The sequence below is a fragment of the Dichomitus squalens genome (assembly GCF_000275845.1).
Source record: "Dichomitus squalens LYAD-421 SS1 unplaced genomic scaffold DICSQscaffold_10, whole genome shotgun sequence".
NCBI lineage: Eukaryota > Fungi > Basidiomycota > Agaricomycetes > Polyporales > Polyporaceae > Dichomitus > Dichomitus squalens.
The window spans coordinates 707,450-722,142 of record NW_006766892.1 but is presented as its reverse complement, the minus strand read 5'-3'; the positions used below and the strand labels follow the sequence as shown (position 1 = coordinate 722,142).

The window sequence follows — 14,693 nt, the reverse complement described above, 5'->3', positions numbered from 1 at the left end:
CCATTCTCCTGGAAAGTCGACGGGACGGTTGCTAAAGATGATGGTATTTGGGAGCTCATGACAGCAGCATTTCTAAGACAGTTTCACAGAGTGGAGAGTGTGGAACACGGGTAGCAAAAAAGCAATGGGTCTCGTTGATGGACGTTCAGAGACAAGTCGCGCCTGAGTACAACGCGAACGCGACGCGTTCTCGGCGTCTCCTGGCGTGTATCCCAACTCACGTGACCCCACACGAATATATATACCCGCCCATTGACTGCGGCTCCTTGGCCATGTCATCCATAGGGATACAAGTGAGAACGCAACCTAACAAACTGAAGAGTACATATCATCCGCGACGTTACTTGCGACCGGCTCTCTTCTTCTCCTTCATCTTCTCCCTCTCCATCGCCTTTTCCTCCGCTCGCTCCGATTCGATCGAGCCGAACACGCGCTTCATCCTCTCGTTGTACGCCCTGTCCTTCTCCTTCTGTTTCCTCTGCTGCTCCGCTGCCAGGAAGCGTGCATCCTTACGCAACTCCCGGATCGCGCCCTTGCGCTCCTGCTTGACCTGCGCGCGCAACTTCGCCGCCTCGTTCCGCTCGTGGTCGGGGTCGCGATTGCGGAGGTAGTTAGAGCTTGTCTGCTCGAACTTGGGGACGTATGTCGGGATCGGGATGGGCTTGTGCGCCTGGAGTCGAAGGGGCTGGCGGCTCTGTAGGGCGAACTTGAGGAGACGGCGGAGCATGTCTTGTAATGACTGCAACCGCGTCGAGAGGTCGGAAGGTAGACCACTGCCCTTCACTGCCCCCAGGACTTCTTGGATGGGAGTGAATAACTCGATGAAGCCTTCCAAACCCTTGTACATGTCGGCAACTCTGCCAAGAAGCTCCCAGGTGAGACCAAGCAAGTCTACCTTCGCCTGTTCCTCTAGAGGCTCGCCGCTTAGATAGGTGGCGAAGTCGGGCTTCTTGACCGATAGCTTCTTGGCCTTCTTCTCGTCGAGAGCTAAAGGTAGCGTCAGCGCTGTCCTGAAGTCCTGCGCCGGGAAATTGCCGGGTAACGACGCGACGTCGGCGTACGAGTGCGGGGCGAGGTGAAGGGTGGAGTTGACCAAAAAGTTGACTGCTTCAGGGACGAAACGCTTGGACAACTTCTCGTAGTGAATGAAAAGGCTGCACAGGAAGAGGCCGCTCACAATGTCCTGTAATGACCGAACACGACCCAAGCCGAGGTATGCGCCCATGATTAATCGTGCAGGGGAAACAACATGATGGTTCATGTCGGATGTTGGCCATAGTTGACCGATGACACGAAGAAGCGAAAGTTCTGGGGAACCGGGCCAGATCTTCGCCTCAGGATCGAGCGCGCCTTTCGAGAGACCGCGCTTCAAGTTTTTGTGCATGAGCGAGAGCTTCTCAGTGAAACTCTCGGCAGATTGAATGGGGTAGGCTTTGGTGAGAGCGGCGAGATGAGGCAGTAGTGATGCAAGCAGGGTGAAACGAGGTGCAGGAGGGGAGGTGATGTAGAGGATGTGATCGATGAGCACATCGTTCAGACCCTGGAACGGCGAGATCAACTCGGGTGAATACCTTCATCATGATTGAGACAGACCTGGAGCTTAAACTTGTTCTCTTCCGCTAAGCTGGGATGGTGAAGTGTACGTATACGCTTGATGACCGTCGGCACGTCCTCATCGTCGACGCCTTCGATGATCTCGAGAAACTCGTCGTGGGTCTCAGGACAAGGGAATGTGTATGGGAGTTCCTTCGCAGCATGCGGGTTTGCGTGGCGTTTTCGACTCGACTTCACGAGAGCCTCCTCCTCACCCTCCTCCCCATCCTCCTCACCCGAGTCTTCGGACGCAGTCTCGAACTCTTCCGTCACCGAACCACTTTCCTCACCTGACTCATCTTCCTCCTCCCCTTCTTCGCTGCCTTCCTCGTCGTTCTCCTCGTCGTCGGCACCATCTTCTTCGTCCTCCGAGGCCATAGCCAGATCGTCTCCTAAGCCTGCACCGAGCGCATTCGAAGCACGCTCCTCCTCAACGAAGTCGTCATCAAGGTCATCCCCTCCGCGGGGCCTCGCTTGCTTCCGCTTCCCTCTCCCTTCTTCCTCGCTCTCGCTCTCCTCGCCCCTCATCCGTCTCTGTCGTCTCCTCTCCGCCTTCTCCAACGCGTCCTTCTCCTCCAACGCAAGCTCCTCCTCGGTCTTGGTCCTGTCTTTCGGCTTCGCTCTCCGGTCAAGTGCGAGCTCACGAACATACTGATCGTATTCTTTGTCTTGGTCGTCTGGTGGAAGGTCTGTGGGTGCAGGTGCAGACGATTGATCCTCGGTGGCCTGTTGGTGAGGTGGTGCTGTGAATAGCAGCGACCGGATGGAGTCAAGTTCGTTGTCAAGCTCGTGACGGAGGTTCTCGTCCTCCTCTTGTTGCGTCTGCCTCAACATCTGTGGAAAGAGCGTTCAGATACTGGACGGACGGTGTGACAGGGAACAGCGAACCTTGTGTTGTTTGCTCTTCGCAATGACTTCCGCCATGACCTCCGCCTTGGACTTCTTCCGCGCGGGCTGTGCGCAACATGAGCAACAGCAATGCAGACGATACTGCAGGAGATACACACGTACCTCATCGTCGTCCTCCCCATCCTCCTCGTCCTCGTCCCCAAACCCGCCAAAATGGGATCTCTCGACGGCTCGTCTATCCAACAAACCTACAGTAATGTTAATTTCAGCGTGAACAGTGGCCATCGAAGCAACTCACCTTCGTCTTCTTCGTCCTCATCGAGACCAAGACCGACGTTGTCGAAGTCGTCCAGCTTGGAGAGACTTTGGCCGTAGTGAGTAAGCTCGTCTTCATCTTCCAGGTTGAAGGCAACGCCTTTGGAGGCACGCTGCCGTTCGCGCGTGAAACGCTCCAACATACGTTCCTCCAGCGACATAGTTGGGTCATTTTCACCTATCCGACGGTCAACTATGCCTCCAGACCGATCCTTCTCCTCGTACTCTTTGAGCAGAGTCTTCTTCCTCTATTCACGAGTTCACATGTATTCAAGAGCACCAATGAGCAAACGCAAAATGTTCCAAAGCCTGCATGTGCATGGGCGCACCTGCTCGATACCTGCTTGCTTGCTTTGTGCGGGCCGTCCCGTAGTACCGATGATCTTCCTTCCTCCCACATCATGTTTGAGCTTCGTTACCTTCACGTCAAAGGGATTGAGCTTTTGCTGAATCTCCTTCAGCCGCGCGGCCTTCTTCTCTTTGTCGCGCTCCGTGGGGGCAGCCCGCTTGCGCTTCTTTCCGGCCTGGGGTTGTTGCGCGAGCCCGGCGGAGTGCAGCGCGGTCTTCAGCTGCTTAAGCTGCGAACCTTTTGCCATAGCGCAAGCTCCAAGAAGCTATGGAAGGCAATGAGACCGTCCAGGAGGGTAGAGCGGAAGAGATCAGCAAGCCAGGCTCCTGAGTCGTTGAGGTCGCGCTCCGTTTATCTGTCGCTCGCATTTCCCAAAATTATGCCATATGTCACGGAGCAGTCACAGCAGGATCTTAGATGAAGTGATCGTCGAAGGCCCGTTTCGGAAAGCGCGGTCTTGAACGCTGGCCTTGATCGTCGCACAACCCACGGCCAGCTGCGTACCAGAGAACCCACCAAACCACGAGCAAGATCTCGTGCACCACAGTCGTATTTTAATGGAAAAGCTGAAAGTGAACATAGTTGGAGTCCATAACAATGTTTTGCTTCCAAACTAGTAGTAGCTCGAGCGGTATCCGACCTCTGCAACTGCTAATTCAATCATGTTTACCTTGCTCTCCTAAAAGTATCAAACATCCCCAAATTGCTCATCCATCCTACCCAACAAGTAAACGCTTACAAACTGGCTACAGTACCCCCACGCTAGTCAACAACGCGATGAATCGGAACCACATTGCTGCCATCCTCCTCTGAGCACACCAAAGTGCTAACGGGTGGCGGCTGAGGCCTGTACCAAGAACCCTCGGCCATCAATGTCCCTCAGTCGCACGTGAATCATTGTTGCACATGACGGGGATCGTCGTGAACGGGCCTCGTGGTTGTCCCGAGGCTATCTCAAGTACCATTAACTAGCAATTCGTTCATGACGCCCTTGATACCCAGGAGTCACTCAGGTGTAGCGCGACAAGCCCTGGCCCCTTCCGCCAGTCGGGCGAAGCTCGCTGGAACCACATGCACACATGCAATCCCTCCTTCGCGATCATCCTCGGACCGTACTGGGGATCTCCATGTGGCAGACAAGCCAATAGATGAGCAGCTCGCGCCTCGTAGCCATGGCCACGTCGTCGATTTCCTCCGTCTGGAGGACCATGTCGACGACCAGAAAGGACTTCCAATTAGCACCGGTTGGTGCGCATACATCCATTCGCGTATGTTGGGTGATCCGCAGTGACGCACCGCCGGAGGCCATTCCGACGCAAAAGCTCCGCGCACTTTTCCAACATCGAGCTCGATGCTGTTGAGTCGTGGCGGTTGGGGTGTCGGCGGAACGCATCAAAAAGCGCAGGACAAGCTCCTAACTAGTGACTGCCGTTGGCTCCAAGCCTTGAAATCAGCGCATCGTTAAATTCAGGTAGGACGGTACCTCCTCGTTTCTTGTTAGCTATGTCGACTCCGTCCGGAAGAGAGCGGCGCGCTTACCAGAAAAAGCGTAAGTTCGAGTGACACAAACGTACCGTACATTCCTACCGCCGGAACACACGCCAGAACACGCACGCAGTTGACAAAGTTATGGCTTTACTATGATGCATTGTGCAAGGGCGTGTCCATTGTCAGCTCATCAGACTTATAGTAAGGGATCTACGCGACTTACAACTCATGACCTCTCGTTCCGCCACCTCTACGCCCAGCTATCACCATGAGCACCTCGGAATCCAGTATCGACTCCTTCAGCGAACTGAACCACTCCGAGAGGTACAGTGCCAGTGCCGTCTCTGGCATGCTGCGAGGTACTAATCGTCACCGATCTGGCCGTTACCGCGATTATACCAAAACCGAGTCTAAAAGAAAACCGCCTCATTGTCGTGAGTGCGGGCGTCCCATGAAAAACCATGCACAGTACACGGACTGTCCAAGGGTGAGTGGTCATGGCTATCTCGCTGCGCGTCAGCATGATTGGTTTCCTGTTCACGAGTAGAGTAAGGCGAAGACACGACGCTCTAGGCAGAGCACTCAATTTCTTGGCAAGGTGAAGAAACTCGGCGCCATAGTGGAACTTGTGGAAGGGCCGTACGAAGACGTCCGCGTTTCCGCCGGGGAAGCAGAGGATTTAGGATACAAGACATACGTGGTCAAGAGCGGCAAGTCCGCCAGAGGGCAGGATTGTGCTTGGCTGGTCTGGGGAGAGAACGGGAGGGCTGTTCAACAAGTGGGCAACATCTTGCGGAAGTGTCTAAGACAGCAATCGTGGATGGGGTACGCGGTGGGATATATGACCAAGGTCATTGGGAACCCAGTTTTTCATAACATTGTGCAGAATACGGCACTTGGTTGGCTGGGCACCACGAGGAAACGAGACTGCGAAGGAGTCAAAGACTGACGCATGCGACGACATCTAAGAATACCATGTGAGTGTGTAGGCATTTTTACGAGATTGTTCAAATACTCACTGGCGCATGGTAACCGACGTAGGCCGACTTAGCCTCAAACTTCCAAGTAATTTTAACTTGTCTGTGTCCACAGTCTATTTGTATCTCGTGTACGGACGTCGAAGCCGAGACGTCCACAATGTAGATATATACGCCCGTCACTTCTTCAAGATGCCCATAGTCTGCTGCGGGAAGCTGGCCGTACAGGTTCAGTACAGAGGGTTTCACAAGGACGTGGCTCGTAGATGGTGGTGATCAACCGAACAAGAGACAGGTGACAGGAGCCGGCGGTAGGGAGGCTATGCGCGATGAAATACTGTGCCAAATGCTGGTCGACGGCTGTCGGGCACTGCCACTTCCCTTCTCGCTCACGACCGTCATATATCCGTCCTGCCTGGCAAACTGTATCCTGAACAGGGCGCATGTCTTCCTAGGTTGGACCGTCACACATCTGAGCTACTGAACCAATTGTCCTCGCCTACTGTCCCGCCATTTTCGCAAGCATGTCAGATCCGTTCAATGTACCGCCCGTACCTGAGCAGGACCAATCCGGCGGCGACGGATTGCCTACCTACGACGACCTTGCTCAACAAAACGGCCCTAACTCAAGGTGAGTGACCTTGGTTCAATCACATCAGGCACGCCATAGACGGAATACGCTTCTCTCAGGTTTGGCCGGTGGAGGGAATGGATTGAGAAGAGGTACGTCTGCCGTCCGTTGTACTCTCACCCAAGTCGCTCAAACATGTTGTCACCGAAGGGCTGCAGAGCGTTATCATGATCTTACACCTGCCGATCTCGAGCGACGACGGCAGCGAGGCTGGGGTGACGGGGTGAGCCTGCACTGAATTGTAATATATGTCTCAGCCACAGTCGTAATAACCCCATCGCCTGAAGCTCGACCGACAATCAAGCTTTGAGCAACGTCAATCTCAACAGGCTCCTTCATTGCCCACATTCTCCGTATATGCTCCCTCGACATATTCATCATTAGATGGCTCGTCTTCGAATCCGTACTCAATGTACTCGAATGCTCCATCGGCACACCCAATGTCAATGTATTCCAACGCGCCCTCATCCTATACGTTTGCACACCCACCGTCGCTCCAACCCCAGCTGCACCTCCAAACATCCCTACCCCCACCTATGCCCTCGCCATTTGCTCACGCGAACTATCCTCCGCCTCCACAGACCCTCATACCTGAGTCATTGGACCCTTCCCATCTCAAGCTGTATAACTTTGGCTCGCGCTTTTTGCCTCACACGACTTTTCCGATTCGTTGTCTGCTCCCGCTCAACAACCATCGTCTGCTGCTTATTGGCCATGACAACGGACTCTCGGTGCTGGACATGTTCCCTGGTGAATGGGACGAAGACGATGATACCGAGAAGGGTCCGGCTGACGCCGAGGCGAAGCTCATCTGGGAAGGCGAAGGGTGAGTGCCTCTCCATCCCGCAATCTTATTCACCTGAGTTGTATCTTTCAGTGTGCACCAGATGTCGATCCTAGAGTCAGAGAGCACAGGCGAAGGAACCCCTCAGGGTGTAGTACTTGCGCTCGTGAGCACCGAAGAAACTTCGGCCAAAGAACGAGAAGAAAGCATGCGAACTCTGCGTATGTACAATCTCAGCAGCCTCATTAGTCTGGCGAAGTACTATTCCACTCAAAAGGTTAGGTTCCCGTCGGACGTTCGGACCTGTGTCGCTGATTCCCGGTATTGTTGACCTGTAGGGTGCCCGACCACTGGACCTGCGCTCGAGCGGTAAAAACTCTCAGAGCCATGGAAAGAAGCATCACCGACCGCCGAGTTCCATCACCAAAGGGCTGAAGAACCTCGTGCTCGACAATGGTATCGCCCAACCTCAGTCACCACCACGACAGCCCGAGCCTCGGGCGTCGTATTCATCTATCACCGACTCTTGGACTTCACCTGGAAAGTCGAAGGCTGTCGCACCTCCGTCACGAGCGGACTCGGGTGACTCAGACTGGGACATGGTGAACGAACTGCCGCTACGATGGGCCACGAACTATACTCCGCTCGCTTCGAGCGGCTCTCGACTACAGAATAGTTCAGTCCTTCTGTACGAGGTTTGGCGAAACGAAGGTCAGCGGGGTCCGGGGGGCGTGCTTCTCGCTATCGCGACGAAGTCGTCAATACTTCTCTACGAGGCTCCCAAGGGTGAACGTGCGTTCCGGTTCTCGAAGGTTAGTTATTTGGCGAGATGTTCAGCTCCGTAGACCGGGTACTGATAAAACGATCGTCTTCACTATTATATAATAGGAATTTTACACGCCACTTCCAGCACGGAGCATCACCTTCATCCACCAGTCCGTGCAAGATAGCATGTCCAGAAGCCCGTCGGACGTCTTCCCGCGAACGGCCCCATTGGATAGCGCGTCGCACCGTCACAATCGCGTGCTCTCGTTCGGCTCGAACGTTCGAGTATACCCTACTCAGCTCTCTCTCTTCGTTGTCTTCGAAAAGAAGGCGGGCACGATCCGCATAGCGGACGCCGCCGTGGGCGAAGTCGAGCTCTACGAGGACAACTGGAGCGCACAGCAAGCCGCTCTGATGAATGCCCCTAGCGTGAGCTCGCTCACCTCCCGCCGCTCTCGCGCATCCTGGGACGGCCGTGGCTTCAGCAAGGAGAAGGGCGTATGGATCCGCCCCGTCAAGTTTGACGTACCGGGGCCGGGCGGGCGCACGACCTTCACGCAGATGTACCTTCTCACCCGCGGGAGGCAGTCGCAGCTAGTCACGCACCCCCTCCCCGCCAAGGTTTCCGCTGTACCTCCATATCGCATTCTGTACTGGACATCGACGCCGACGCATGTCGCCGTTCGAATATGTAACTCTGATAACCCGGAAGAATCTCCCTACTTGCAGGCCATAGCGTTCGGCGAGGACGGCGTCGAGGTACTGGAGGTACCGCTATCTCAACTCTCGGAGCGTAAGGGGAAGGGCAGAGCCCAGGATCCTGTGCGGACACAGGCCGATGTCGGCGGCGCCGCAGGAATGCTCATGGTCGGTGGCCACTGGGATCGGCCGTTCTACCAAGGCGGTCTGCAGCGATCTCTCTCAACTTCCAGCGCCGATACCTATGCGTCCTCAACGCTGGAGGACGAGGAAGGGGCGCGACGATTGCAGATCAGGGAAGGTGTTTATGGTTGGGTACAGAAGGGCGCAGAGGATTACCGTGTCCTCTGGCTGGGTGATGCTAGCGTGGAGGATGACGGCTTCGACGATTTTGAGTAGTGCTACCATTCGATATGACTACACGGACAACGGACAACGGACTGTATATCCAAGCTATTGTCATGAGATGAAAGCAGCATGTATAGGATAAAATGTATGTCCCAGGTGTACAGACTAGTGCAGTTGAGTCCCATGCAAAAGGCGATAGAAATGAAGGGAGAATAGAGTATACAACAGTATCTACCAACAGTGAGCGACAACACGACGACAATGGAAGTGTTACGAAGAATGTCAAGACGCTGCTGGTGTCTGTGGGTCCGAGTGGCTCGTACCTCGGAGCACCGAGAACGATCGGCGCCCCTGCTCGTCCGCGCCCTCCAGCGGCTGTGATGCCGACGAGCCCTGCGATGGCGACGGCATCCCGGGACGCGGCTTTCGCATGACCACGAAAGACCTGCCCGACTCCTGGCTGACTGGAACAGGGTCGCTCAGCGGCGCATCGCTCTCACTCATCCGGCGATTCTTCTTCCTGCTGTACCAATACTTCTTCTTCGGTTGAGGCTCAGCGGCCAGCGCCGCAACAGCGTCGGCCTGATGCCCCGACAAAGCGCCGCCGCTCCCACCGGCGACTGTAGCGGCCTGTGCCGCCATGAAAGGCGCGCTCTCGATGATCGCGGTCTGCGACTTCGTACGTACGTGCGCAGGGGGCATAGCGCCTGGAGGAAGGCCCCTTGCCGCGGACGCGATTGACGGCGTGGGAGGCGGCGAGTCCTGAACCACTGATGGAGTTGACTTTGCAAACGAACCGGGGCCCCTGTTGCGTTCCGACGGGAACGTCGTGGTGGACCCAGACGCTATGGCGTAAGGCGAGTCGTAATGAGCGCGTCCACCTGCGACCCTGGCAAAGCCAGACTTCGGGGGCTCGGGCGGGGCTTGCTCCTCCACCTGACTCATCCCAGGGCCGGGGAATGGTTGCCATGCACCCATGATGAACCCAGTCTCATCGTCGCTATCCTCCTTGTATGGCTGCATCGCGTGCTCGGGACGGAGTACGGAGGGCGGGCCTGAAGAAGGTGGAGTCGAATTCTTGTACAACGGCATAGGTCTGGGCAGCGCCAAGGTGGATGGAGGTCGGTCGACAGCCGGACGGTACCCGCCATTGCGGTGGGGATGTCGGGGTCCGCAGCATCCCATGAGACCCAAGGTACCGAGAAGGCCGCTGTCGACCACGTGTCGGCTCCTGCCAAACCCGATACCGCCAGCAATGCGGAGGATGGCCTCTACGATCTTGACGATCAACATAAGCAGGAAGGCCAGGTAGATCAGCCCCAATATGAACAGAATCGCATATGCGACCCATTGCGCCGCTCCAGCGCCGATAGAGACCTAGCGGAGGCCGAAATTCAGCGTGACGGACGGACAGCATGCCTGAGAGCTAGAAGAACTCACAACTGGGGTGAGGATGACGAGAAGGACCGCTATTACAATTCGGCCTACGCAGAAAAGAAAGCTAATGAGCCCCATGCTCGCGCCCTGGCCCCAAGGTAACCAAACGCTTGTGCCAAGCGCGGATGCGACTTCAACCACGAGGATGACGATAGCCTGCGCAGTTCCGCTCTTCTGGCCGAAACCAATGGTGACCCCAAAGGCTATGTTGATGGCGAAGAGAGTGCAAGCGAATAGCTGAGAACCGTGCCTGTAGTGGTTATATAATGGCCCAAGGGAAAGAAGGGTCCACGTCTCGTCATAGAGCTTGCTCGTCCTCGTGGTCGTCAGCCGAAATACCAGAAAGGCTGGGATAAGGACCGATAGGAATACGAACGACAGCGCGGCGAGGACAACAGAGCCCACCGAGGCTTGGCTCCTAGGCAGGCTCATGTGATAGCACGAGAAGACGGTTATCGGCAGGTGGAACAGTACGAGAAGGCGGACGAGATTGCCGTGGAGGGCGCTGCCATGGAAGGAGACGAAATTGCTTCTCCATCTCCACCATGCTCGAGTATTTGGGAAACGAGAAGTCGAGCGGGAGAACAAGAAGTGGCCGTTGAGAGACCGGTTCTCGTCGGTTGTAGACATCCCGATACCATCAAGCATGTCCTTGCTCGCGGAGGAATAGCGCGGGCTCCGCGTTCCTCCCAAGCCAGTCGGGGTTGGGGCGCCGCCGCCCGCCGCTCCCGCAATCAGCGACATGAAGAAGTCCAATGCCCAGACAAGGACACTGAGCACGATGGTCGCAGCAACGATGGCCAGGAAGATCGAGACACAGATGCCGAACAGGTCCTGTGGCCGCAGTCCAACAGACCACGCGAACGCGGACATCCCAGTAGTTGCGTTCGGCGGTAGCTGGAACAAGAAGTTCGGCGCGGAGCTATCGATGAATATGGGCGAAGATGGGTCATTCAGTTGATCGGCGAAAATTGAAGGAGGATTGTAGGGCTGGACCGTGAGAGGATTCCAACGGAGATGATCTGCATTCTTCCCCTGGGTGAGCGAGATGTCTGTATGTAACCTCAATATATGTTAGACGAAGAACGTCATCAATGGTACTGACTATAACTCAAAGTCGCCCAGGCCGTCTGAGACAGTAGTGGATCTAATGAACGATGTCAATCCATCAGCACTCAATGGTAGGCAAGAATAGGATGCATCTCACTTACATGTGAACATCGGCCACTGTACAGCGACCATAGAGAGGACCGCACACCATTGGGTATGGAAAACGATATCCCTCAGCGACGGGGTACCTGCGAAGTGACGTCACATCTGTCCATTCCTCCTTGCATATGCACACTCAAATGCCACGTACAAAAACGCATGAGCGCGGGCGAGGACGCGAATCGTTCCCCACTCAACGCGCTAGCCAAGACGAAGCCTGCTCCCTCCACCCTAGCCAAGAATCCGTTCCCACCCCTCGATGACCCTCGTCCCCACGCGGCGACCAGGCGGGCGATGCCAACCACTACCCAGTACCCTATTGCCAAGCCAACGGTACTCCAGAAAATGATGTTTGCATGGCCATAGACTGAATCGGGACCGCCAGAGCTCGGATCGAGTATCGTGGTGTTCACGTCGAGACAGAGGAGTTCAGTTTGGAATGGGTCAAGGGCGCGAAGTCGGGTGTCCAAGGTCAAAAGCGCTGAACCTGGCTGAACCTGCACGGATGAGGAGAACGCGAAGGGTCCAGGGTCAAGGGGGCAGAAGCTGCCACTCGGATCGGCGGGGAGGGGGGACGCCGGACGCAAGGTTGCGCAGAAGAACGAGTTGCCGTGGTTGTTGGGTTGTGGGAAGGTGAGTACCTCGGTGGTCGTGAACAGTGTCGCTGGGAGTGGTGTGGACCCGTGTCATGCTTGCATTGCGCGAAGTGGAACTTGGGGTACTTACTGGCGACAGGATTGGTTCCGTTTGAAGCGGAAACTATTTGCTGTGGCGACGTGCCAATTACGGTGAAGTTGATGTAAGGGCCATTCGAGCTCTTGGGGAAGTATTGAGCATATACGGTGGAGACGTCAAGTTTCTGGGAGATGTTCGGGCTCGAGAAGCAGTCGGAGAATTGGACGGTAGCTGGCTGAGCGGTCGTGATCATGAAGTACGAAACTAGGGAAGCACAGAGCAAGAGGACACGGAAAAGCCCCCTCCTCAGTAAGTCGGGCTTCCGCAAGCCAGCCATGGCGGCGAGAAGATGGAGGATAACTGAGTGAAGTTGGCCTGAGTGTCCTCTGCGCCGTCGTCCGAGTCCGCGAGACAGACACTGGCTCCGGCAGCGTCATCGTGGCGTCGCTTAGACCGTCTACTTACCTCGTGTGTAGTCCATCTTATCTACCATTAACACCGGGTAAGCTCCTTAAGTCAAGGAGATAAGTCTGTGTTCAATCTCCGAAATGAGGATCACCAACTACTGACGCTTTTGGTTACGAGGCTGTGCACAGGCTGAAAAGCCTCGGACCGACGTCATCCAAGCTATCCCATCTCGCAGCGTACGCCTTGTCGCGTGTATACTCACCACCAGCTCACCATCAGCACTTGGTTGTAACCTCTAACGACCAAGAGTGGGCTGCTCACCTTGTCCACTTCACCTAACATACAGCACCTCCACATTCTTAATAGGGTGCTGGTTCCGTCGGCAGTCCGCATTCGAGTCGAAGTCTCCGAAGCCCGATGTCTTCTCACCGATATACGAAGCCATGCCGTGAACCAGCGTGCTCTGGGGTCTGCAGTGATTGCACTGATGCTACGAGAGCAAGGGAGCTATTGTACGTTCTCGGCTTTTCGTCGACATCATTGCGTTACGCTATGTCCCAGACTTTCAAAACCTCACATGCGAACAGTTGGACTGTGTCTCCCCCGATAGCCAGAGAGGCCGACATCCGTTCATTAATTGAAGTGGCCTGACTTCGTGCTCGCCGCTCACGCCCCCTCATGTTCTAGCTCTTCTGCCAACGCATCGTGGTCCTCGTAGGTGCTCCACTCGACATACGGTCGTAGGAGGCAGATGGCCAGGGCAAGACACATGTGCTCGCGCAGCATGAATGAATATGGCCACCCATGGCGCGTCGGGGCACGTTCGCAAGCGATCTTCCTACGTGGTGCTGATTGCCCAGGACCCAGGGCGTAGGATCTCAACAGTGTACTGCCGGGTTGCTTGCACGGCCCCGCAAAGACGCTGCCACCAGACGTTCCTCGTATTCTTTTGGGACAGCCAGTGAGACGTGATGCCGCGTGCACGCGTTACTAGAGCCCCCTATCGACTCCCGACAGCAATGCAGAGCTGTCAAGCCGTGTCACCGCCCTTGTCAATATCGTTAGTGGCGCACTCGCCGACGGCTCTTTGCTCCCCGGCAACTTGGTGTATCGTGCGCTGCACTCTCTTCTGCATCACCGCCTGACATCACAGCATGTTGACAGCGTGAACTCAAGATCTTGACTGGGGGCCGTATCTGGAAGAAGAAACTCTGTCTTCGGTCGTTCGCGAGTGCTCCACGGCTCCTTCCGTGCTTCGCAATCTTTCATCTCAGCATGCACAGAAGATGCTTGTTGACATGGTCGTATCCTGTGTGCAGCGCTGTTCCGCTGGACAAGTCGCATCGGGAAGTGTACCACACAGGTGTTGCCAGGTGAGCTCTACTTTGCCTCACCGACTTGGGAAGTTGTTACCCTTGCCCAATGGCGGACACCCGCGCTACTGATAACAAATATTTGCATCTTTTGCCTGGAAATTCTGGCTCTGCCGTCGTGTGCGCCGCACGCCTAATCCGTAAGTAGATTACTGGATGCGCGTTGTGGGGCCAAGGATGATCGTACCACGTACCATAGACCCTCGCTTGCATGCGAAACCGATCACTTTGGCGGTTGCAATACAAAGGCGTCCGAGGGATCTCTCGGCCCCGCGCATGCGTTCCGTATCTGACGACACGGGGTCGGCGTTGTGGCGTTGTGCAGATGTCACGTTCTCAATCTGTGCGGTTCACTTCGGACGAGGCCACCCTGGGAGTATGTACTCGGCCAATCGCCGTCGTCGCGCGCGGATTTTCGGCGTTGCCGATAGAGTGCATATTCACCTCCCGCTCGCCTGCCGGGACAAGCGAGGGGTGCGACCTGGTTTATGCGACCGACTTCGTGCGCCTTGGCGCGACTGGAGCGTATGTTTTGACACATCCCTTAGGTCGATCGATGTCCTCATGGAGGCAAATGTCGCAATTGTCCGGCATGACGAAACACATTTAGTCGTTCTCGTGACCAGAAGCAGGATGCTCTTCTCGGCTAGGAGAAGCCCTCCGAGTAGATAGACAAATGATTGGAGCCTAATGTATGTGTTGGCTATCGGCCCATGGGCGAAGCGAAATACATGTTGCTATCTCTATCTCCACCGGTTGAAACATACGGAGTCAGTACCTGCTCGGGCACACA

The 14,693-nt window shown here is 55.7% G+C and overlaps 2 protein-coding genes across 2 annotated transcripts; both read right to left on the bottom strand.

Moving 5' to 3' along the window:
* Nucleotides 1-232: 232 nt before the first annotated feature.
* Nucleotides 233-3,395, bottom strand: DICSQDRAFT_85192 (Nop14-like protein). The gene is made up of 6 exons (XM_007364993.1): nt 3,087-3,395; nt 2,741-3,005; nt 2,605-2,690; nt 2,482-2,547; nt 1,594-2,427; nt 233-1,540 (listed from the first exon to the last, which is right to left on the bottom strand). Exons 1-6 carry the CDS (start codon nt 3,351-3,353, stop codon nt 341-343), a joined length of 2,718 nt encoding a protein of 905 aa, XP_007365055.1. The 5' UTR covers nt 3,354-3,395; the 3' UTR covers nt 233-340.
* A 3,351-nt stretch (nt 3,396-6,746) lies between these two features.
* On the bottom strand, nt 6,747-12,417 carry DICSQDRAFT_85185 (uncharacterized protein). The gene is made up of 9 exons (XM_007364992.1): nt 12,171-12,417; nt 11,596-12,108; nt 11,447-11,533; nt 11,341-11,382; nt 10,239-11,287; nt 7,875-10,175; nt 7,325-7,798; nt 7,080-7,263; nt 6,747-7,028 (listed from the first exon to the last, which is right to left on the bottom strand). The coding sequence occupies exons 1-6, from the start codon at nt 12,370-12,372 to the stop codon at nt 9,081-9,083; spliced, it is 2,988 nt and encodes a 995-aa protein (XP_007365054.1). The 5' UTR covers nt 12,373-12,417; the 3' UTR covers nt 6,747-7,028; nt 7,080-7,263; nt 7,325-7,798; nt 7,875-9,080.
* Nucleotides 12,418-14,693: the final 2,276 nt, after the last annotated feature.